General features: G+C 34.0%; 3 protein-coding genes across 4 annotated transcripts in view; all 3 read right to left on the minus strand.

The window, feature by feature from the left end:
- Nucleotides 1-12,743, minus strand: part of usp47 (ubiquitin specific peptidase 47) — a 37,284-nt gene extending 24,541 nt beyond the window's left edge. The window contains exons 1-2 of one of the 2 annotated variants that reach the window (XM_051114748.1): nucleotides 12,464-12,743; nucleotides 1,352-1,546 (exon numbers count right to left, since the gene is read on the minus strand). In XM_051114748.1, coding sequence (XP_050970705.1) covers nucleotides 1,352-1,546; nucleotides 12,464-12,508 — 240 coding nt within the window. In that variant the 5' untranslated portion in view covers nucleotides 12,509-12,743. Of the gene's footprint in view, nucleotides 1-1,351; nucleotides 1,547-3,936; nucleotides 3,994-12,463 lie in introns of those variants that run through there. The other variant, XM_051114749.1, reaches the window with a different exon arrangement.
- A 2,383-nt stretch (nucleotides 12,744-15,126) lies between these two features.
- On the minus strand, nucleotides 15,127-19,018 carry clec3a (C-type lectin domain family 3, member A). The gene is made up of 3 exons (XM_051113864.1): nucleotides 18,620-19,018; nucleotides 18,384-18,470; nucleotides 15,127-15,677 (listed from the first exon to the last, which is right to left on the minus strand). The coding sequence occupies exons 1-3, from the start codon at nucleotides 18,723-18,725 to the stop codon at nucleotides 15,280-15,282; spliced, it is 591 nt and encodes a 196-aa protein (XP_050969821.1). The 5' UTR covers nucleotides 18,726-19,018; the 3' UTR covers nucleotides 15,127-15,279.
- Nucleotides 19,019-19,807: 789 nt separating this feature from the next.
- Nucleotides 19,808-25,578, minus strand: part of vat1l (vesicle amine transport 1-like) — a 49,071-nt gene continuing 43,300 nt past the window's right edge. The window contains exon 9 of the mRNA XM_051114771.1: nucleotides 19,808-25,132. Coding sequence (XP_050970728.1) covers nucleotides 25,034-25,132 — 99 coding nt within the window. The 3' untranslated portion in view covers nucleotides 19,808-25,033. The remainder of the gene's footprint in view (nucleotides 25,133-25,578) is intronic.

A 25,578-nucleotide genomic window follows, 5' to 3' on the forward strand; every position in this document is an offset into this window, starting at 1 on the left:
ATCACATGACCTTTTAGAAATCATTACAAATTATTTGACTATCAAGAAACATTTCTGATTATTATCAATGTAAAAAAACAAACAAAAAACCTGATGCTTCATATTTTGTGTGAAAATGTTGATAAACTTCATTTTTCAGGATTTTTTGATAAATAGAAAGTTTAATGAACAGCATTTTCTTGCATTTATTAAATATATTAATTAAATTTGTTAATGCATTTATTAAATAGAAATCATTTTAAATGTCTTCACTCACTTTTTATCACTTTTAATGCATGATGAATAAAATTATTACTCTCTCTCCCTTTAAAATCTTATACAAATGTTGTGGTATCATTGTTTCATACAAATGAGTGGTATCATTGTTTCCACAAAAATATTAAGCTGTTTTAACATTGATAATAATGAAAAATAAATGTGTCTTGAGCAGCAAATTAGCATATTAGAATGATTTCTGAAGGATTATGTGACACTGAAGTTTCTCTTTGTAAACAACAATAAATGTATAAACATTTTTAATGACGAATGTTGCGTTCCCAAATGCACATTGAAGGTCTGAAAACACGGAAATCCGTATTTATACAGAAAAATCACATCCCTCCTTTAAAACTTCACATTTAATTAAATTTTAGATTTTTTTATGATTACTATTATTTTTATAATTACTTTGTAATTATTTGTAAAATGTGTTTAAAGAAATTACTACTTCTATTCAGCAACGAATATAACAGTAAAAACATTTCTTTCTATTAATCTAAGAAACCTGGGAAAAAAGTATAAAAAAAAAAAAAAAAAAAAAAAAAAAAAAAAAAAAAAAACTGTATTAAGAAAAAAGAAAAAAGTATTATGAAAACAAAATGGATTACAGTTTCAACACATATCAAGAAACAGAACTGTTTTCAACATTGATAATAAGTAATGCTTCTTGAGCAACGAGTCAACATATTAGAACGATTTCTGAAGGATCATGTTAAACTAAAGACTGGAGTAATGGCTGTTGAAAATGCAGTTTTGCCATTACAGGAATAAATTACACTTAAAAGTAATTTAAATTAGAAAGCAGGTATTTTAAATTGTAATAATATTTCACAATAATACTGCTGTGTATTTACTTTTTTGATCAAATGAATGCAGCCTTCGTAAGAATTAGAGACTTCTTTCAAAAACATTACAAAATCTTACCGACCCTAAAATTTTTAATGGTAGTGTAAATGTATGTACATTTAAAACATTAATAATTATGGAAACACTGCACATATTACATTTTCTTTATGCACAATAGGGGAGAAAAATAACATGTTTTTGAGTACTTGAACTAGAGTTTTTGCGTATTTTATGAAAGGGCTCTCACCGTGTCGCCAGTGTTGGCCCACGCCAGGCAGAAACTGCCGTTCACATATCCAGCCTTTTGAGCCACATCCTCATAGAATTTGTTGACGGTGGTGGAGGCGGGCAGGTTGAGCGTCAGCCTCTCATTGACGGTCTTGGCATTAGTGGTGTCCTGCACTATACACAGCACTCTCGGCTCCTCCGCTGCACTTTCAATCTGTAAATACACCAACACATAATGTGAGATTTGTCAAGTGTAGTTTAACCAAGCACAAAAGTTTAAGCCCAGCTCCAGTGCTAAGCACGTCCTCAAACATGACGGGGAAAAGATGCAGATGAGCAAAAGTGCAACAGTCTTCTTGTGCCATGCAATAGCAGAGAACTGACCAATCCTAGAGCTATGCAAAATACAGGAAAACAAAGTTAGGAATTATGCACATACTTTATCACTGAACTCAAATAATACAAAGCTACTCAGGTTAGATTTCTGCAATCCACCATGAACAAATCAAGGTTAAACAAGACTAAAAGCATGACCACCTGACTAATTACTCAACAAATATGATGTGGTTTAAACACAGCAACATTCAGTTAATAGTAACTGCCTAAACCTAGCTCAGAAAAGTAAAGGTTTGTCTTAACTGTTCAAATGTGGCCACAGTATGCATTCAAGGCCGTAATGTCTAGTGGTGTTTGGCTAATTGCAGGTGTTGTTTACAAAGCAAAGCCATGGTCTTTTCATGGTCACTGTCTGAGCGTCTGCTAAAGAACTGATCATGTTACTAAGAGTGCTGACTGAGGATTCCAAGAAGGAGGCAAGCAAAACATTTCTACGTACAGTCATGGCCAAAAATATCAGCGCCCTTGCAATTCTGTCAGAAAATGCAACACTTCTCTCAGAAAATTTCAACAATTGCAAATGTTTTGGTATTCACATGCCTGTTGTTTTTGTTTGCACCACACCACAAAAAAACTAAGTAGAAAAGTCAAACTTCATAAAATTGCACACAGAACTCAAAAATGGACTGGACAAAATTATTGGCACCTTGTCAAAATTGTAAGAAATAATTGCTTTTCAAGCATGTGATGCTCCTGTGATTTGTATTTAGACACACCTGTGGCAAGTAACAGGTGTGGGCAATATAGTAATCAGTTGCAACTAGTTAAAATGAAGAAGTTGACTCAACCATTGTGTTGTGTGTCACACTGAGCATGGAGAAAAGAAAGAAGTGTAAAGAGTTGTCTGTGAATTTGAGAGACAAAAAATGTGGAAAAGCAAGGACAATCTCAAGGCTACAAGTCCATCTTCAGAGATCTTAATGTTTCTGTATACTGTGCGCAATATCATCAAGAGGTTTACAGCCCATGGCACTGTAGCTAACCTCCCTGGACGTGGACGGAAGAGCAAAATTAATGAAAAATTACAACAAAGGATTGAACCCAGATTAAATTCCAAACAAATTCAAGCTGATCTGCAAACACAGGGTACAACAGTGTCAGTGCCAAAATTCTTCTGGGAGAACACACTGTGGACAGATGAGACAAAAGTAGAGCTTTTTGGTAAAGGGCATCATGGCACCTTTTACAGAAAAAGAAATGAGGCCTTCAAAGAAAAGATCACAGTCCCTACAGTCAAACATGGTGGAGGTTCAGATGTTTTGGGGTTGCTTTGCTGCTTCTGGCACTGGACGCCTTGACTGTGTGAATGGTATCATGAAATCTGATGATTACCAAAGTATTTTGGGAGGCAACATAGTGGCCAGTGTCAGAAAGCTGCGTCTCCACGAGAGGTCAGGGGTCTTCCAGCAGGACAATGAGCCGAAACACACTTCAAAAAGCACTCAGAAATGGTTACGAACAAAGTGCTGGAGAGTTCTGAAATGGCCAGCAATGAGTCCAGATATGAATCCCACAGAACACCTGTGGTGAGATCTCAAGCAGTTGGGAGAAGGCATCCTTCAAATCTGAATGACCTGGAGCAGTTTGCAAAAGAAGAGTGGTCCAAAATTCCAGTGGAGAGGTGTAAGAAACTCATTCATGGTTACAGGAAGAGGTTGATTTCAATTATTTTTTCCAAAGGGGGGTGCTACCAAATATTAAGTTAAGGGTGCCAATCATTTTGTCCAATGCATTTTTGGGTTCTGTATGGAACTGTGACAGATTTGACTTTTCCTCTCTGTTTTTGTGTTGTTCCAATGCAAACAAAAACAAAATGGCCATGAGTACCAAAACATTTGCAACTGTAAGAGTGCTGATATTTTTGGCCATGACTGTATATTATTGATGGGAAAAGCATTGAAAATACCTTGACTAGACTGTTTGAAGGGTGTTGTAAAAATAAAATAACCACCTTTTGAATATTTTGAATTAAAAAAAATAAATAAATAATAAAAAAAAAAATTTGATTACTTTTATTTTATTTAGATTACTTAAATGAATTTTTATTCTATTATTTTAACACTACATCTTTAAATTCCCATATGCATGTAACAGCCCTCAGCTTCATCACAAACCAGCTGACTTTTTCCTGACGTCTTCATTTGCGAGTTAGTGTCAAATGAATCACCATGCTGTAAACACGCACGCATGCAACACAAACAAAGCTACCTGTGAGAACCTCTTCTGCATCTCCTCAAAAATACTCTGCCTGCAACTCCAAAAAAATACCCTGATGACAGAACAACAACAACACACTGTTCAAAAGAAATCAAACCAGCCCTGGGCACAAGGCTGAGCATCACGATATGAGCGGTGCTGATGTCTGATATCTGTTAAAGGTCAATTCGCAGAGGAAGAAAAGAGATCTAGTGGAGAAAATGTGAAGATGCCACTGTAAAAGACACACAGATGTCAACACAAGCAGGGGCATTATCAGATTACAGGATATTTTTATCAGGGATAATATCGTTAGGTGCTCGCATGAAACAGGTTGGCCTGTACTCGAGCGGCCGGTGTTTATTATGACAAGATGCAAAGGGCTACAAGATCTTTATCACAGTAAAGACTTCCAATGACGCAGGGATGGACGATGCATATAAAATTTTCATGATATATTCATATTTTCTTGTTATATCATTTTAACTAATACTGTGAAAATTACAAAAATATTTCATGAAGATGTGATTTGTTTGTCATGACCCAATAATGTTTACAGAAGACTATGTGGTATTTTACAGATTTTAAAATAAATTATTGTATAACTCTATAACAGTTTTCACAAAATTTGACCAATGAAATACTTAAATAATATACAAAAAAAAATTACAAAAATAATTTTTGCAGCCTTTTATGATTATTATGAAAAACATTTTTAATAGAGTCTTCAGGAGTAGTTTTTAATGTCCATGTCAGAAATTATTTAAAAAAATGAACTAATACACTTGCAAATGTGTATGAATATTTCAAAATAAATATACAATTATTTACTATACCTTAAGTCTGATGGCCCAAACATTGTGTAGACAAATAAATAAGCTTATTATTCTGAGTTGAGAGTCATATTTTCATTTTTGATATATTAAAGTAGAACATAACATGAACAATTTATAATCACTACAGAAGTGTCAACTGATTTTCCATTATTTTTAAGATTTATTAATGTGCACAGCTTTTCCAGAACTGAAATAAAATAATAATAATAATAATTAAAAATATTATTTTAATAATATAACATCCAATACTCCCTGTCAAGTGGGTTAAAAAGCAGTACTGTCAAATCGATTCATTGTGATTAATCGTGATTAATGACAATGCACCCAAAACAAAAGTTTGTTTACACATATTAAATATGCATGTACTGTGTATATTTATATGTATACACACACACGCATGTATATATTTGGATGTGATTACTCGTCATTAATCAAATTTTACAGCACTAACTGCAATTAATCGCATCCAAAATAAAAGTTTGTTTACATAATTAATGTGTGTACTGTGTATATTTATGTATATACACACACACATATACATACATACATACATACATACATTTACACACATGCACACACACACACACACACACACACACTGAAAGGACAGTGATAGGACAGTGTAGAGCAGACAAAGCAAAGTGGGAGAGAAAGGGGGGGACAGGATCAGGAAAGGTCCGCGAGAAAGGAACTCAGGACGCTCGAAAGGCAACAGTGCCGTAGGTGCGCTGCCCACAAGGCTATTGACGGTGACAAAACTATATTTATTTTAAGGTATGTTGCCCACTGCAGAGTCACACACTGTAGCTACATGTACACTGCTATGCACTGGGACTAAGCAGCCCAGCTGCTACACATTTCCAGGCGTAGGTTCCCAGGTTGGATACAATCCCGAGTCGTAATATAGCTCATGTTCTGGTCCCGTGGGGGTGTGATAAAAACGGTGAGCTTGTGGTGCGACGCGGATGACAGCAATAGCTGTAGTGAACAAAGATTCCTACCTGGCACACAGACGCCAGCTAATGGAAAAGAGAGACAGAGAGACACGGAGAGAGAGAGAAAGTGAGAGAGAGGGGCCACTGGGGCCTCAGATCCTGCTTAGCATTTCCAGACCCTTTGAACGCTATCAGAGCACCTGAATCAAATGCTCAAAGCAAGCGCCCGATTATTATTCAGGGAAATTCCATGCATTGTTTGTATAGGTTGACATTTAAAGAGAACGTCACCCAGCCTGCTTTTATTCTACATAGTAGTGCAGAACAAAGTGGTGACAGACAGTAAAGGCGGCTGTTACCCCAACTAAGCCACCTTTGTTTACCTGGTAACATCTGCATTCCTTTTAAAGAATGTGATGTGGGCAGCAAACCATCTAAAAACAAAAACTACAGAGGTGATCACTCATCGGGTAACTTGGGTAACTGCAGCACTTTGATTTCATAAGTTAGTTTCAATGTTGACATCCGACTGGTTTTGGAGTGATGTACAGTACCATTCAGAAGTTTGGGGTCAGTAAATGTCTCTTATGCTCACCAAGGTTGCATTTATTTGATCTAAAATACAGCTGAAAATAATTTCATTGAATATTTAAAATGTAATTTATTCCTATGATTTTGAGTGACACACTCCAGTCTTCAGTGTCACATGATCCTTCAGAAATCATGCTTATATGCTGATCTAGTGCTCAAGAAACATTTCTTTTTATTATCAATGTTGAAAACAGTTTTTGCTGCTTAATATTTTTGTGGGAACCGCACTACATTGTTTTCAGGATTCTTTGATGAAGTTTAGAAGAACAGCATTTATTTGAAATGGAAATCTTTTGTAACATTATAAATGTCTTTACTGTAACTTTTGATCAATTTAATGAATACTTGTTGAATAAAATTATTACTTTTTCAAAAACAAAAAACAGTGCATATTTGATAAAAACTAAATCATATTAACCTCATATTATAAAAAAAAAATATAATAATAACAATAATAAAAATACAAATTGTCACAAAACATTGAATTAAGATTTGTAATTATTTTCTGTTTTTCACAGAAAATGTGCTGCTATGCTACGTGTTCAGAGTGGTTTTAATAATTTTAAAAGTATCATTACTAAGAGATTTCTTAAGGAGTTTGTTGCAACAAGATGCACACTTGCCCACTTTGCACTTTATCTAAGAACACATCTTACCTATTCTAAAAGTCACTGTAATTTTTAAACTTGTAAACTTGTTTTATTTTTATTTATTTCTTTTTTGGTGAATTATGTAATTTTAATATCCGAATATTAGTGAGACAAAGAAAAATGAAAAATAATTTTTTAAATATTTCCAGGTTTTCCATTGACTGGTGTGAATATAACATCCAATACTCCCCACATTGTCAAATGGGTTAAAATTAGTGCTGTCAAATCGACTAATCATGATTAATTGCATCCATAATAAAAGATTGTGTTTACATAATATATGTGTGTGTACTGTGTATATTTATAGGTATACATAAATACACACACATACATGTATATATTTGGATGTGATTAATCGTGATTAATCGAAATAACAGTGCTGTCACATCAATTAATCACATCCAGGAAAGGTCCACAAGCTAGGATACAAAAACAGGACACCGAAAACGCAACGGCACTGTATGTTGGCGCACTGCCCACGAGGTTATTGGCACTGAGAAAAATACATTTACTTTTATGTTTTGTTGCCCACCGCGCAGTCACACACTGTAGCTATATGTATACTGCTACGAACTGGGACTACGCAGCCAGGATGCAACACATTTCCAGGCGTAGTTTCCCAGGTTGGATGCAGTCCTGAGTCGTAATTTAGCTCACGTTCTGGTCCCGTGGGGGTGTAATAAAAACACTGAGCTTGTGTTATGTTAGTGAGAAGAACATTAAAAAAAACTTTTAGATATCAGTCTGCATATGTTATGGACAGTTGTTATGTTCATCTTTTTATCTACAGAATACAAACATTTGTTGCGCATAAACCCACTGAAATTTTTCTGCTACAAATTGCGGTTACAATTCACAATGTGATTTTAAAAAAATCCAGATTGTGTGATTTTTATTCTGTATTTATATGAATTAAAATCAGATTTAAATAGATTCCTAAATTTACCAACCCTTCCCATAAACCAGACCTGTGGGATATGTTAAAAAAAAAGCTAATGAGGGCTTAACACAAAAATGTGCCTCACCCTGCTAGGCATGAGTCACCCTCAAGCCTTCTGTCAAACGGCTTAATTACTTTTAGCAGGTGGTCCTTTGAAACAGCCAGCAGACCCTACAACCACGCATCATAATAGGAGCTCCGCATAAGCCGATTTTGACCCGAAAGGGACCACACTTCAAAAGCTATTGTGAAACTTTACTGGCTTTATATTTTGACTTCCTGTTTGCTTGAATGCTAAACATTCCTCTACTATCTATAGGCAGCAGATGTTCTCTGGGCCAGGCCTCCGTTTGTCAGCAGAACGAAGGCAGAGTTATTGTAAATTTTGGGATATGTGCAGAAAAAGTCTGAAGTAGGAGCATTAAATCTGAAATAATGGCTACAGCAAAATCATTAGAAGAAGATGTCCTGACTGAATGCCTGCTGACATTGGACGGTCTTGATTACTAAGAGCCCATCCTGAGCAGATTAAAATGAGCCAATCTGACAATAAAGAGAGAGCTCAGCATCATGGGCCTGCACTTCAGGGGCCTCAGCAACTGCAGCCACAAATTGGGCTACATTTGATGTTATTTGGTGAATGGTTTGATGTGATGTGATTTACAGAACTTGAACTGCAGGAACGCCATTCTTGGAGCAACCTGAGGTCAAGTGCTTTGCTCATGCATACCTTGTTGCTTTCCAAAATGCATGTTTAAGCAACCCAAACTCAGAGTAGACGCAAAGATGGGAGTTGAATTACCGCAAACTGAGCTGCTTTGAGATGCCGAAAACACTGGCAGACAATAAGCTTCTCATGTGTAAGAATACAGTGCAGCACTTCACTCTGAAACATGCATATATATTTTTTTTTTATTAAATCACAGCCTTTGTGATTTGATAAAAGCCTTGTTGCAATTTTGCTTTTATTTGAATGAATCGTGCAGCTCCAGTGCCATGGCAATAGTGGAGTACTGTGAACCCATGGACCTTTGTGATAGCAGCGTATATCATTCAGCACTGGCACAGTATAAATGCCACAACTACGTGAAAGAAAAGGCTCAGTGTGCTTTGAAGGTAATCTGGTTGCACTGGAGATAAAATATAACTATAAACTTTAGTGCTGACTAATCAATGATTTCCAGCAGGTGTTGTCATAACCCAGAGAAAGAGCGTGGGAGTGTCGCATCCAGCTATAAAAGACTGAAAGAGATTCATGTGGTAATTGGCGTGGAGCTAGTGAAGGTCATGTTAATCCCGCAGACCAATTTATAAGATCAAATAGGATCAAACAGACTCATTCATTTCAGGCTGAAGTCAAATGGCTTTTTTATTGTTGTTATGTGTTTGAATAGATTAATCCTGCTCTGAATTTAGTCGGAATCCCTGACGCACTGGCTGTCTAACCAATGAATTTAATCACCCACATAAAAAGCCAAAATAAAGACATAAATCATAAATGTTTTTATTATAAATTGTTACATTTCTTCGCATCAAATATTAATACCTTTGCAGTAAATGGGGGAATTAAGAAAAACGATTGAGAACTAGTTATACTAACAGTTGATAGATACTAACTATTTGAAAATCTGAAATTTGAGGGTGCAAAAAAATCAAAATATTATGAAAATCGCCTTTAAAGTTGTCCAAATGAAGTTATCGTCAGTGCATATTACTAATCAAAAATTAAGTTTTGATATATTTACGGTAGGAAATTTATAAAATATCTTCATGGGACATGATCTTTATTTAATATTATAAAAAAAAAAAAAAAAAAAAAAAAAGCCATAAAAGAAAAATCGATAATTTTGAACCATACAATGTATTGTTGGCTACTGCTACAAATATACCTGTGCTACTTATGACTGGTTTTGTGGTCCAGGGTCACACACATATACATACACTGCCCTCCAAAAGTTTGGAAACGCCCTAGAAAAGTGGGGTTTTGGACAATATTGGCATGAATCCTTTTTAATTTGTGATAATTTTGCACTGATAAAGGACAACACAAACTACGAAAACATATTTTATTACATAAACAGTGTAGATACACATAGAAAAAATGTGAATTTTCGATTCATTAAAATATCAACCATTAGCAGTTATTACAGCTCTGCATAATCTGGGCCTAAATTCGTTGTATTCTAAACTTAATTGGCAATCAGTTGTTGAAGCTATTAAGGTGTGCTGACCCAAAAATCTTTTAAAAACCTGGGCCAAGTTTAAACCAGTAACCAGGCATCACAGCAGGCAAAGGGGCAAGTCTGACTTTGACATGTATATATTGCCATTATTAGGTAATTAAAATAAAAATTATTATTGCTGGTCTTCAATGATAATGTCAAGTTACTTTAATGTATTTGCACCAAAAAATGATAAGGATTTATGATGTTATCATCCAAAACCACACTTTGCCAGGGGTGTTTCCAAACTTTTGGAGGGCAGTGTATAAACATACATATATTTTCTTCATCTGAATTGTCCAATTTGTTTTTCTGTTTGGCCTTTAAGTGTCAGAAGCCAGACTTTTTCTGACAGCCATACTCTGATTTCATTAGTTTAATATTTTTGTTGAACAGTTCGGTCTATTAAGTTATTAACAGAAATATTAAACAGAATGTAAACAGTGTATGAAAAATTATTGTAGTGTTTGCATTTTCATTATTAGTAAAAGAAAACCTACCTAAATAATGTTTTGTTTGGCGGCATTCAGCAAATTCATTATAGCAAGTCTTTGAATTTTTAATAAATATTTAATTTCACAAACATTGCAAACAAAAGCTGCTTTTAGATGTTCTGAAGTGTGTATTTGTAGTCAAGTTTTTGATTCGTTGAAAATTCAAAAATCAGGAAGCTGCTAAAGTATAAATGTGACCCTGGACCACAAATCCAGTCATAAGTAGCACAGGTATTTGTAGCAATAGCCAACAACACATTGTATGGGGCAAAATGATCATTTTTTCTTTTATGCCACAAATCATTAAGATATTAAGTAAAGATCACGTTCCATGAAGATATTTTGTAAATTTCCCACTGTGAATATATCTAAACTTAATTTTTGATTGGTAATACGCATTGCTAAGAACTTGAATTTGTCCTGTCATATCAAACCATACATCAATGGAAAGCTTATTTATTCATCTTACAGATGATGTATAAATCTCAATTTAAAAAAAAAAAATCTGACCCTTATGACTAGTTTTGTGGTCCGCGGTCACAAATCATTATTTAATAAATAAAATATAAATAAATAATGTGTTTGAGACTTTTTCTATTTTTCCCCCCTTTTTTATTATTTCTAATTTAGTAAATTTTATGTAGTAGGAGTAATTTATTTTTATTGCCATGAATCCAAGGCTTTCTCCAAGGAAAAATCTGAGTTGCAAGAATACAAGAGTTGCATAAACACAAAAAAACAAGCAATCATAAAAATACAGCAGGTAAAAAAAAAATAAATAAATAAATTATATATATATATTTTTTTTTTTTTTTTTCTGGTAAAATCTTAATAAACAAGTCAGTGAATATTATGTAAAATAACTACATAAATAAATAAATAAATAAATACATACATACATACATACATACATATATATATATATATATATTTTTTTTTTTTTTTTTAATTAAAATGTGTGATATCATACCTGTCTGTTTTATATTGGCCATCAAATTTGTCAGCAGCTTGTTTTTACTACCACGTACTGATATTCTTTCAAGTACCATGATACTTGTCATTAATTATTTCTAGATATTACTTTTTTTAAGCATTCCATAAGTACAGTCTGTAGTTGCTTATATTAACGTTGAATGATTTTAACAATATAACTTGTTTACGTGCATAGACATTCAATGCAAAATAATTTATGAGTTAGCAAGAAGACTGAAAAATAAACCTCTTGACAGCTGATGGTCCAAAAGTGGCCAAGACAAGATTAAGATACTAATCTGAATCAAGTCCACAAATAAATTAATGCTGATTCAATCCGAAACAGTGTATTTGATCTGAATTGACCAGAATAGGTTGCAAGTTAAAAGCTGATTTTACGTGTGTTGACACTGTACAGCCTTTCAGGTATGAAAATAGAAAGCAGTCCTCAAATACCTGAATTACGAATCTAATGTGAATCATGTCCATTAATTAAGTGATGTGGATTAAATCAAGCAGACTAATCTGTGCTGCTAACATAAACTGTGGCGCACACTTTAGCGCCTCCCTAAACTCACTCCAGCAGGACACTTTACAGGCTGTGTGAAAAGTAAACAGTCGGACGGCATACATGACAACACGTTATCCGGCTTATTAATCATATAAATCATCAGACTCGAGTGGTTATGAACGTATTTAATCTGTTGGAAGGACTTGTTGACTGACAGTTAGCTGAGCTGCTGCTAACACTCTCCTGCTAGCCGTTGAACTCAACACCGACACGCACTTTCATGTCTCTCCCTGCATTTATCTAAACGCGAATCCCTGGCTCACGGTGCGATTTATAGAGCGTTGTAGTGTGCTTTCAGTGTGTTATTTTGAGGTCGATCATCTCTCACCTCTTTGGGCACAAGCTGCTTTTCTTCGCTGGGCACCATTTCCATCTGATCATCCAGCCGCGGTCCGCTGTCAACAGGAGCTCTGCGAGTCGCTTTGGGACACCATTCTGAGCGTGTTAGGCAAAACGAGGCGATATCGTAGAAACAACTTTTGGGCTAAATGCCCCTTAATCCAGCTTAATCTGTGTTACTTTCTTTCTGCTTGGACTGTAAGCAAAAACAGCAATCAATGGAGGAAAAATGGCCGCCACGCACTTTCGCGAGACTTCACATCAATCTGCGTCACTTCCGACAACACTCGGTCTGTGTACATTATAAAACAGCTGAAAGTGTAAACTGCCAGTTAGTAAAATGACAATATTGGCATGTAACGCGAGACTTTGCATGATAGTTATGAAATATAAAACTTGTCCTGGGAACAAACTTCAACCTTTTGATAAAAGTCTGCTGTCATTATATAAACGACCTTTGCCTTTATGTATGACAGTGTGGTTTTATTGTGTTCAGTTCTTTCCCAGCACTGGAATTTTAGTTACGTGGACAGATAAAAAAAATTAATTAAAAAATAATAACAATAGTAGTAGTATAAAAAAGCACTGATGTATAACACAAAATAACCACACCAGTATTATAATTTAATTACAGTGCATATATTTTATAATATATTTTGCATATATTTTATATTAATATACCTATATTATATATTAACCATTTTTGTGTGCGTGTGTGTGTCAGGGGTTCCGATATATACTGCCATACGTGAAATATAACATACATGAGATTTATAGATCATGTATGATATAGACCATTTCGCTAGATGTAAACAACACTGGTCCAGAAGCACTTCCTGTTTTTTTTGTTTTTTTTCTCACATATATAAATACATTTTATAGGTGCTAATGTAAAATTTTCATCCAGTCAAATGTTATGTTGGTTGTATTTTTTTGTAATGTTTGTGTAAAGTAAAAAAAAAAGAAACAGGAAGTGTATCAGGACCGGTATGTATACATCTAGTGAAATGGTCTATATTTATGATAATGTACTTTCAGTGTGTTTACTTCTTTCCCAACATATTTATAATTATATAGTTATAAAAAATAAACTTTTAATAAGTATAAATTATAAATAGGTACATATATCTCAATGTTTTGCATTATTGATTCTAGTTATATTTTGAATGAGAATCTAGTTTTATATTTTGTATTTTCTTTTTTTCTTCTTTTATCTCTGTACCTGTATATTTATTAGGTTTAATTAATTTAGTAATTTGAGTTAAACTAAAAATGTTGGGACAAGATTTTCCTAAACAAGTCAAATCCAATCCATTTTTTTATTTAATTTTAGTTTATTTCTATGTAATCATTCTTTATGATTTGCATTTCATTAACTATGGGAGGTATTTTGCTTATTTAATTTAATTTTTAATTTAATTAATTGAATTTAATTTAATCAATTTGTATTATTTTGATTTTATTTTTATATTTATTTTAATTAATTTAATTTAATCTACTTGTATTATTTTTATTTTATTTTTATTTAATCATGCTTTATGGTTTGCTTTTCATTAACTATAAGAAGTATTTTGCTTATTTAATTCAATTTCATTTAATTGTATTATTTTTTTATTTTATTTTATTTTATTTTATTTTTTATTTTTATTTAATTATTCTGCATTTTATTAACTATGGAGGGATCTTGCTTATTTAATTTAATTTCATTTCATTTAAAATTTACTTTAATCTACTTGTATTATTTTTATTTTATTTTTATTTAATCATGCTTTATGGTTTGCTTTTCATTAACTATGGGAGGTATTTTGTTTATTTAATTCAATTTAATTTAATTGTATTATTTTTTATTTATTTTATTTTTTACTTTATTTGTATTTAATCATTCTTTATGGTTTGCATTTCAGCAGCTGTGTGTGTGGTGGGGTGCTTATTTCATTTAGTTTAATTGTATTGTATTGTATTATTTTTATTTTATTTTTTCCTTTATTTTATTTTTTTATTTGTATTTAATCATTTTTTGTTTATGGATTTGCATTTTATTAACTCTGGTAGTATTTTGCTTATGTAATTGTATTATATTGTATTGTATTATTGTATTTATTTTATTATTTTAATTTAATCATTTTTTATGGATTGCATCTCACTAACTGTGGGAGTATATTGGTTATTTAATTTAATTTTTAATTTAATTTAATTTGTTATTTTTATTTTATTTCATTTTATATTTTTTAGTTTACTTTTATTTAATCATTCTTTATAATTTGTATTTCATTAACGGGGTGGGGGGGTAATTCAATTAAATTTTTATTAATTTATTTTTTATTGCATTTATTTTATTTTATCATTGTTTATGGATTGCATTTCATTAAATATGTTTATAGTGTTGGAATGTTGCCTTTGTTTGATATAATACAGTCTATAGAAATATACAGCTTTGTGTTTACCCCATCTGAAAAACATCTTTTGTTGTATTTTTTGTTTTGTTTTGCTGTGCTTTGCTTTGCTTTTTTTGGGGGGTCATCATATTTTTTAATAATTGACCTGAACAGAAGACACACTGCAAAATATTCAGAATTCTGAAATTCTGTGGTACATTATACCATATTAAAAAAAAAATAAAAATTATTGCCTTGAAAAACAATCACTGCAACCTGAGGAAGTTTCTGTTTAGTATTCTACCATTTGAGAAGTGAATAAAGAGAACACATCATACATTACCACTGAGTGTTTACTTTTTAATAGCCAGCTTCAATGACAGGCTGTCTGTATCTTTAACAAGCATCTTTATGTCATGTGTGAGGCACATCACGGGATCAGATATTCACAGATGTATTTCTTCTGACTGCGACAGACCTCGTCGTGCCATTTTCCCTGTGCTGCCAATGAGAGCGCGACACAGCTCTCTCTCTTCCCTCCCGTGGGCTCTCTCTTGGAACGATCCCAGTGGAAGAAAGTGACGGGCAGGCTGTTCACGTCCACATACTGGCCTTCCTTCACTATGTCTGTTATGCCGATCCAGAAATCTTTGGATGCGGGTGAGCTGCGTTTGACATAGTCTGTGAGTTCGCCATTTTGGCTTACATCTCGAGGTATGGCCAGGGTCCCTCCCTGTGCAATGCAGTCCTCGTTGGCCTCGTGGTAGTGCTTGGCCTGCTCAGAAACCAGGTAACACTTCCTGTGGGCTTTGATGCCACGCAGGCAAACTGAAACATACACAAAAACATTCACTCATGTCAACTGGTTTATACCAGTTTATAGCCTTACAATGTGAATATCAATAATTAGTGGCAAAAATATTTCTATTTTTATTTATGAAGCACTATTTATAAGCTAACAAGAAATTACTTTGCTCATTCTTTAGTCAGTTATTACAGTATATTCACATCTGTCACATCTGTTACAGCTAGCACATCTGGCACCATTTAGTGTCTCACAACATATCTGTTTTAGATATATGATTTGTTATTTTTTAAAATATATTTTCTGCTGTGTACAAACGTCTGGCAGATGTCTGTAAGATGTTAGTGATATATTTTATATATATTTTTGATGTTTTAATGTATTCATTAAGTTGATCAAAAATACTATAAAAACAATAATATTATGGCATATTATTGCATTTTTTTAAAAATGTTTCTAAATGTTATCTAATGTTATTAAACTTAACATGCTAACAACGTGCTACACATGCTAAAAAATGCATGCTATCCATGCTAAAAATGCGATTAATTCATCACGTTAACAACATAATCATAATATAATAACCTTTCTAGCAAAATGCTAATCATGTTCAAAACATAATAATCATGCTAGCAACTCGCTAATCATGTTCAAAACATAATAATCATGCTAGCAACTCGCTAATCATGTTCAAAACATAATAATCATGCTAGCAACTCGCTAATCATGTTCGAAACATGTTAACACCATGTCAGCAACATGTTAATCATGTTAAAAACTTGTTTGAAACATGCTAAAAACAGTCGGTGCCTGTAGCCTTGTGGGCAATGTCCCGACATAAAGTGCCATTGTGCTACAGGTGTCCCGAGTTCGAATCCCAGCTCGAGGACCTTTCCCAATCCTGCCTTTCTCTCTCTCTCTCTCCCTCTCTCTCTTCCACTTCACTTCCTGTCTTCTCTACGCTATCCTATCACAATAAAAGGCAAAAACTCCAAAAACAATCTTAAAAAAGAAAATCTGCTAGCAACATGCTAATCATGTTAAAAACATGCTAGCAACATTAGAACAATATGTTAGAAACATGTTAATAACATGGTAGCACATGCATGAATGTTAAAGATCTCTTGATCTGGAAAGCATCTGCTGTGTACAAACGTCTGGCAGACGTCTGTAAGATGTTAGTTTTACATACATTCTTAATCGTAAACATCTTAAAGACATCTAATAGACGTCTATTTGACATTTGATAGGAAACATCCAATAGACTTATTGCAGATGAGCAAACTACATCTTGCAGATGTAAATGCAGACGTCAAATAGACGTCTCCGAGATGTATGTGTGCTATCAGGAAATCATGCTAGAAACATGCTAGCAGCATGTTAATTGTGCTAAAAGCATGCTAGCAGCATGCTAATCATGTTAGAAACATGCTAACAACAAGTTAAGAACATGCTAATTGTGCTAAAACATGCAAACATGTTAATCATGTTAACAACATGCTAACAATATGCTAGTATAATGTTAGCAACATGCTAATCGTGTTAAAACATGTTAGCAACATGTTAATCATGCTAAAAAGATGCTAACAACATGTTCATTATGCTAACAATATGCTAATCATGCTAAAAGCATGTTAACAAAGTGCTAATTGTGTTAACAACATGTTAAATCATGTTAGTAATGTGCTAAATCATGCTAGCAATATAGTGTCAACAGCTATGTAGTCTAATCATTCAAACTTCAAGCTTTTATAGCTGCTTTAAACTTTCAAGCTAGGCTTTACCAAGCCAACTTTAAAGTTTGTTCTCAAATGTTACTCATCTAGTTACTTCTAATGTCACACCGACAGAGGCCGCTCCCATGATAGTTGATTGACATGAGCGTCTTACCTCAGACCTACCCTACAACAGCTGTAACAGTTGACCTCCATTGTTTTGATGCTGGAGCAGGGATGTAAATTAGACAAGAATATATATATTTATATATCTCCGATTGAGCAATTGAGGTGTTGTGTTGCTGGATGTAATAATGTACATAGTGGTTGTCATTTACTCCCGACATCTGAGCCGCTGAAGATGCAGTGGATTACATTTGTTTGTGAAGGGAATGCGCCTCCCGATCTACATAAATGCATCTATGTTCGCGCAAATCATTTGTGATCCAGCTTCACCTACAGCACAAGTGAGTATAAGGGTTTTTTTTTAGTAGTCTCTGCAATCACCTTTCCTAATAATGTTCTAGTTAGCAAGTTTTGCAGCTAAACGCACTAAACGTAGCTAAAGTAAACAGGCTCGTCACTCCACAGTGAGAAGAGAGGGGCGGGGCAAGCAGAGCTCATTTGCATTTAAAGGAACAATCCCTCAGAATGGGATGATTTTTCCAGAGCTCATTTTGACAAGGTAAAAAGGGTGTTGTTTTACACTACCATTGAGAATTTTTAACCAAAGTATATTACAGACTTTTCATTAAGACCCTAAAGAATCATATCAACTTGTGGAAAATGGGCATCCGATGACCTCTTTAAAAAAATGCTTTTAAGACTTTAAGTACACTACAAGTGCACATTTAATACAGGTAAGCACACTTCTTTTTCACAGAGACACTTCTGATGTGAACCGCCCCATTTGTTAACATGGGTGCCAAAAAAAATATGCGCTGCTGCTACTTACGGTGTAAAACAGGCATAATATTGAAATGATCTGCAACATAAGCATATATTACTGTTTACCTGTTTGCAGTGCCTGCATCTCTTTCAGGGAATTGACTTCCTGCCACAGCTTGTCAATCTGTGTTCTCACGTCATCATCTTCTGTCACTGTATCCCAACAGAAAAGCATCACACCAGAGGTCAGATCAAATAAAAAAAAAACATTCAATACATTAAAAAAACTTGATTGTATCTAAAAGAGTTCTGACAGATTTGCTGCAGTTAAAGATAAACATACAGTACTGACACAAAGTTACCTCTCTGTCGAGTCGGAACTGCTTTTTTGGAGCGAGAGGGTTGGCCATATCCAGTCTGGAGAACACTGAAGCAGATCACGAACAGCAGAAGCCGAGACTGTGCCATGGTCACAGATGAGAAGTCCCAAGTACAGACGAGCTGCGCAAATCACTGAGAGAAATGTGGACAAGTCTTACAGTTTTCTCCCGTCTTTACTTTCAGGCTATTGGCTGGACATTCCGTGTTTTTTTGTGTACCTAAAGGGAATCGAAAGACCTGCAGTGCAGTCACAACAACCATTCCCCTGTTTCCAGCCATTCATAAATATTTACTTGGGAAGAGCACGAAATTCATTTGGGAGTTTTTCCATTCATAACCCAACAAGAAAATGCATTCACTAACACACCTTATGTGTTTCATGGAATTAAAAAAAAACTCAAGTTAATTAAATTCTATTTCAGTCTTTCAGTCCTTTGTAAATAAATCAGTTGCTTTTTACCAGTTTGTTCTGAATTAATGTGAAAAGTGATTTATAAAAAGTAGATTTTGAATAATCCACAGGATTCAACGTGAGTATATTTTATTATATTTACATATGGCATTCATCTTACTGTTGTTTTACAGTGCTACACATTTTTAGTTTTCATAATCTATTCTGAAACATTTCAAATAAAAATGTAATAAGTTTTAGTCATACATGTTGATTAGATTCATTTATTAATATTATTGATTTATTAATAATTGAATTAATTAATTAATTTAATAATATAATTTATTCCATGTAAAATATTTAAAACAAGTTTTAATTCATCTAAAATATTTCTTTTTTTATTTTGTTGATTAGACTGTATAAAAAATATCTAAACGTTTCATTTGTTTTAACCTAAAATGTAGATATTTAGCTTTTTTAAGATGTTGTTTATTTCGTTTAATTAATTTGATCTAAATTAAAGATTTGTATATTTTGAATCATAAAAATCAATTACACCAAGTACTAAACAACTCCCTTGTTCATAAACACGTTTTCAGGATATGAATAGCTGCACATTGATTTTATTTGAGTTGGAGACAGAGGGGCTGTTGAACAGGGAAGGAAGTCCAGTTCAGAGCTCAGTGTTCTCAGCTAATTTTAGAGTGTGATGCTGTGAGATGGAGGGAGTGGAGAGACGAGTGCAAAAAAGAGCAAATAGCCCAGAGGGAATATCTTTTACTGCGTGTCTTTGAAACACATGACATGTGCCCTGCAGATCATCTAGACTCCTTCTCTTTTTAAAAAGAAAAAGATTTTGACAGATACGTTTGTACATTTCTTGAAGATATATCATGAAGATATATTAACATTTTCAATGTCCTGCATGCATTTTCCATGCAATTACAAATAAAATAGGAACTGAAGCTTTCAAACTGCCGAAAGGACACAAAATTATGAACTTGTTTATTGAAAAGATTAAATTTAAAGGGGTCATCGGATGCCCATTTTACACAAGTTGATATGATTCTTTAGGGCTTTAATGAAAAGTCTATAATATACTTTGGTTATAAATCTCAATGGTTGTGTAAAACAACACCCTTTTTACCTTGTCAAAATCAGCTCTGCAAACATCATCCCATTCTGAGGAATTGTTCCTTTAAATGCAAATGAGCTCTGCTCGCCCCGCCCCTCTCTAGAGGGTTGGTGTGATGCCACACCGGCAGGCATCTGAGAATAACTCGATTTGAAAAAGGGGATATTATTTTTACAGATTAATTAAAAACCACTGCATGGATTTTTATCATTATAGGGTAGATTTGTACATACACTGCAACACACATTAATGTTCGAAGTGAACTTTGCATCCCATGATCCCTTTAAAGGAAAAAATCATTCATAAATAGCAGTACTTCTTTTATGAACTCTTATGCTGAGATTTGAGGATGTCAAAATTTTCAGTCCATAATTATTTAAATTTCAGGTAACACTTCACAATAAGGGCTTATTAGTTAATGATGTTTAGTTCATCCAAAAATGAAAATTCTGTCATTAATTACTCACCCTCATGACGTTTCAAACCTGTGAGACCTTCGTTCATCTTCAAAACACAAATTAAGGTATTTTTGATGAAATTCAAGAGCTTTCTGACCCTCCAGCAATGCAACTGACACGTTCAAAGCACAGAAAGGCAGTAACAACATTGTTAAAATAGTCCATATGACATCAGTAGTTCAACCAAAATTTTATGAAGCTACAAGAGTACTTTTTGTGCACAATGAAAATAAAAACTAAATAACACATATCTTGTAGATATTTGTTCACTGGTTGTCAAAAAGTACTTTTTCAGATAGATCAATATATGTGGAAAACTTAATTATTCTGGCAAATATTTCCATTACTGCGGTGATGGTACGACATCCGTGGGAAAGGTCAAACACATTTTTATCACAGTCATATTTCAGATTTCTGAATAACAAAACCGTGAAAAGGCCAGTGACCGCAAAATTTTCAACTGAAAAGAGCAAAGCGATGCTTTTTTAATTTTCTCAGTGCCATTTGTGAGTGACCTTACTGAGAAAAAATCTAACATTTGTGTCTGTCATGTCTCAATCAGTGTTACCTGCTGCAAAAAATCAGGCAGGAGCCATGTGAAATGTTATTAGGTTGATGTGCAGAACAGCCTTTCAATGGCATAAAGACCAAATCACACTCCACAGAATTGCTCTGCACAACATTTTATTCACATTTCATGTGTTTGCAAACTACCACAACATAAAAGCACGTCTACAAACTAAAACAACACAGCAACAATATGCTTTAGTGTGTCTTGATCTGGAGTAACACATCAGAAATGTAATACTTTAAATTTAAGGCAAGTCTTTAAAGAAATCTCGAACAACTCTAACCCAGAATAAACAAGAACATGTGGAAAGATGCCGTCACATTTCATTTAATATACAATTAGGAAACAAGGGGAAAAATACTACAATTGTGGGCCCAATTAGAAACAGGATGAATAGGTTTGAGGTCATTTTTGCTTATGTATATGTCTTTCCTTTCTTGCTTAAAGAAATAGTTCACCCAAAAATTAAACTGTGTTGAAAATGTACTGAGTTTGTTTTTTTTTTTCTTCTAAACAGATTTTGGGAGAAATTTGCATTATGTCACTTGCTCACCAGTGGATTCTCTGCAGTGAATGGGTGCCGTCAGAATGAGAGTTCAAACAGGTGATAAAAACATCACAATAATCCACAAGTAATCCACACCACTCCAGTCCATCAATTAATATCTTGTGAAGAAAAAAGCATGTTTGTAAGAAACAAATCCATCATTAAGGTGTTAAAAGAGTTCACTTCCAGAACAAAAATTAACAGCTAATTTACTTACCACCTTGTCATCCAAGATGTTCATGTCTTTCTTTCATCAGTCGTAAAAAAAAATTATGTTTTTTGAGGAAAAGGGCGTTTGACCTTCTTTGCACGTTCACTTTTTCATCACTGGGTCAGTATTCCACAGCGATGAACGACGATTTTGAAGTTGGAGGAGAAAATGAGATGTGAGTTTTTCGACCTGCCCTAACTGTCTTGAACCAGAATACACTCAGAGTTAACGCAGAGCATTTGAAGTTAAAAAGTACAGAAATTGTCAGTTTAAAAAAATAATAATAATAACCAGTTGTTTTGCTAGATAAGACCCTTCTTCCTCAGCTGGAATAGTTTAGAGCCCTTTGAAGCTGCATTTAAAACACATTTTGGAAATTCAAACTCACAGGCACCGTTGACGTCCACTATATGGAGAACATTCCTAAAATGCTTTCCTCAAGAACCATAATTTCTTTACAACTGAAGAAATAAAAACATGAACGTCATGACAAGAGAGTGAGCAAATTATCTGTAAATTTTTGTTCTGGAAGTGAACTTCTGCTTTAAGGTGTTTCCAGCTAAAATACAAGTCCTCTTTCCATAATATTGCTTTCTCAAATGAAAGTTGGCCATTGTGCATTTTTTCAATATTTTACATAGAAGTGATAGTTTAAAGTTAAAACCAGCAGCGGTTTTTTTTTTCTTTTTTTTTTTTTTTTTTTGTACTGAAGTGGTGTGGATTACTTGTGGATTACTGTGATGTCAACTGTCAGCTGTCAGCTGTTGGGACTCTCATTCTGACGGCACCCATTCACTGCATAAGATCCATTGGTGAGCAACTGATGTACTGTTACATTTCTCCAATTCTGCTATGTAGAAGAAATAAACACATCTACATCTTGGAGGGTGTTATAAGCAAATTTTCATTTTTGGTGAACTATTCTTTTAATGTAAGGAAACAACTCTAAAAGGAGGAACAATGATGAGCACAAGCCATGATCAATCACTATTAGACTGTCTGTTTTTGTATTCTTTCTCTAAAAAGCCAACTAGTTTAATTATTTAGGAAGAAGTTAATAAAAACACTAACTTGTGGGGAAAACATAGCGCACGCAAACACCATCACATAGTCACAACTAGTACCACTTGAGAACACAACCACAGTTTTCAGTTCTGAGGTATATGTAGGCCAGAAAAGATTTTACATCATTAAATATCCTTGACATTAAAGTGTTTAATCTCTATGAAATACAAAAAGAAAAACACTGACAAGCCTTCTAGTCCTCAGTGCAGATATGCAACAAAAGGCACTAAGAATAATTTTGTTGTTGTTGTTTAGAATGATAAAGATGATGCTTGACTTTGACCATAACAGAACGTTTACTTGTGATTTACTGGGGGCAGATCATCCAAAACAGAATTTGTGTCATAGTTTACTTACCCCCTGGGTGAAAATTGTATGGATAAGAGCAACATGAACAATCTGCAAAATATCTCCTTTTATGTTTTATAGAAGAAAGAAAACCACAGAGGTGTGGAATGACTTGAGGGTGAGCAAATGATGACAGAATTTTAGAAATTTTAAAGTGAACTCTTTCTTTAAGAAGGGTGGACAATACCATAAGGGCTATATTATATATACAGTTGTAGCTGATCATAACAACTCAAAATATGAGTGGCTCAAATAATGTGATCTGAGATGTACCAAGGTAACACAAATGCTCTGAGCAGAAAAAGCGCCACACTAAAAATGTGTGACCCAAACAATCACCCACATGACAACACGAAGCTCCAGCTGAATTCTGTTTTTACCTTTCTTCACCGGTTTCAGTCATAAACACAGTCTCACACTCTCACTCACCTCCAGAACTGTCAGAAAACACTTCACACATACACACCCAAATGCACCAGAAGCACTGCAACCAGTGTCCAAAATTAATTTGCCACACCTACACATGTATTGAGATCATTTATAGTATTATATTTTATATATATGATTGAAAATAACTATTGTAAAAATAAAATGTAGTCCTTATGGATTACGTAGTTTACTCAATCCATCATTTTCAGAAAATCATATTTTTTTCAACTAACTTTCAACTAACGTAATCCAGGTTCGGTGTTGATTAACACATAAATTTAGAACCTTTTTTTTTTGTTATAATCAATATTATGCCATAAACGCTGTCCACTAACCTTAAAGGGACAGTTCACCAAAAAAAATGTAATTCTGTCATCATTTACTCACCGTCATGTTGTTCCAAACCTGTACGACTTTCTTTATTCTGAGAGATGTCTCAGTGATTATTTTGTTTTTAGAATGGAAGTCAATGGTTACCAACATGCTTCAAAATAGACAAATAAAATGCAGATGCTCGACCAACTCAACCAAAAAATCCAGATCTCAAACTTTAGAAGAAAGGAGCAACACTTACTCTGCAAACATAGACTTTATTTCTTTAGAAACAGAGATGTTTCTGCCTACAAGGCCTTCATCAGACATCGATACCATACCACAGGAAAAAGTCACACAGGTTTGGAACAAGTCATGACACAGAGTTCTGGAGAAACAAAGAACTTTTCCTTGATAAACATTTACTGGTTAATGTTGTCTACTGAGGTAAAAGTCAATGAAAGTTTAGTTATTTATATCCTGCTGTTGGATCTTACGCAGTTCATTAAATTGCAGTGCTTTAAAAAGTTTCCAGCCACTGCTGAGTTTAATTTACTTGCCAAAACCAATTTTGACTTCCATTTATCTCTTGGCAATGTTAATTTTGGACTTTGACTGCAGTCATCTGTCAATCCACTGACTGACGGGGCCAAATAAAATATCCGAAAGGCTTTTTTTTTGTCACGAAAAGGCAATCGTACAATAACGTTTTGGTCTAAAATACTGCAACAGTTCAACACTGCACTAAGAATGGCACTTCAGTCAAACATTTAACACCACACTTAGTGTTTTGGAGTATTTTTGACTGCATTGTCCAAAACCGGCAAGGATACAGACAAACAACAGGGCGAACACATCACACACACGTACGTTTCACAATGACACGGAGCTTAGCTCAGGTTCATATAGTCTCTGGTTGAGTCTGGATTCACTGAATGAAAGGCATTCGCTCTTTGTTGTCATTGTCTCCCTCCTGCTCCTCTTCCTCCTCACCTGCCTCACTGGTCTCTGTGCTGTCATTGGCCATCTGAAAGAAAAATCAAAATCTGTTTTGACACAGACTGACAAACTCCTATTTCTCAGAATTATCTGAGGTGCAGGTAATCTGTTAAGTATGCGTTTCCTCTAGCATTTCAGAGCAGATCTCCACAATTGTGCAGACTGCTGATCTCGGATTGAACTCAAACATTCAACACTCAAATACTTATCAAATTATATAGATATATTAAAACTGCAAGATACATAAATATTTTATAAACATTAGGACATTAGAGACAGAGAGAGAAATAGAGAAACAGCTGACAAATACAATACTAATATTTTAAATACAACAAATGACAAATATCAAAAATCACAAAACATAACAGATAATCAAGTAAAATCAATACTGAAATAAAATGGTAATTTGAATGTATTTATTCTTATTCTTATTATTTTGCCAATAAATAACAGTAAACACAGTCTAATGCTGTT

This window comes from Labeo rohita, chromosome 7 (genome assembly GCF_022985175.1).
Source record: "Labeo rohita strain BAU-BD-2019 chromosome 7, IGBB_LRoh.1.0, whole genome shotgun sequence".
In the NCBI taxonomy this organism is placed as follows: domain Eukaryota; kingdom Metazoa; phylum Chordata; class Actinopteri; order Cypriniformes; family Cyprinidae; genus Labeo; species Labeo rohita.

What these genes read in the sequence shown, in the direction of transcription:
- clec3a (XM_051113864.1), bottom strand. Translation starts at nt 18,725, where the DNA reads ATGGCACAGTCTCGGCTTCTGCTGTTCGTGATCTGCTTCAGTGTTCTC. An exon ending in AGTTCCGACTCGACAGAGAG is followed by an intron (nt 18,471 to 18,619) that starts GTAACTTTGTGT and finishes GTTGGGATACAG; the next exon opens with TGACAGAAGATGATGACGTG. An exon ending in GATGCAGGCACTGCAAACAG is followed by an intron (nt 15,678 to 18,383) that starts GTAAACAGTAAT and finishes TGTATGTTTCAG; the next exon opens with TTTGCCTGCGTGGCATCAAA.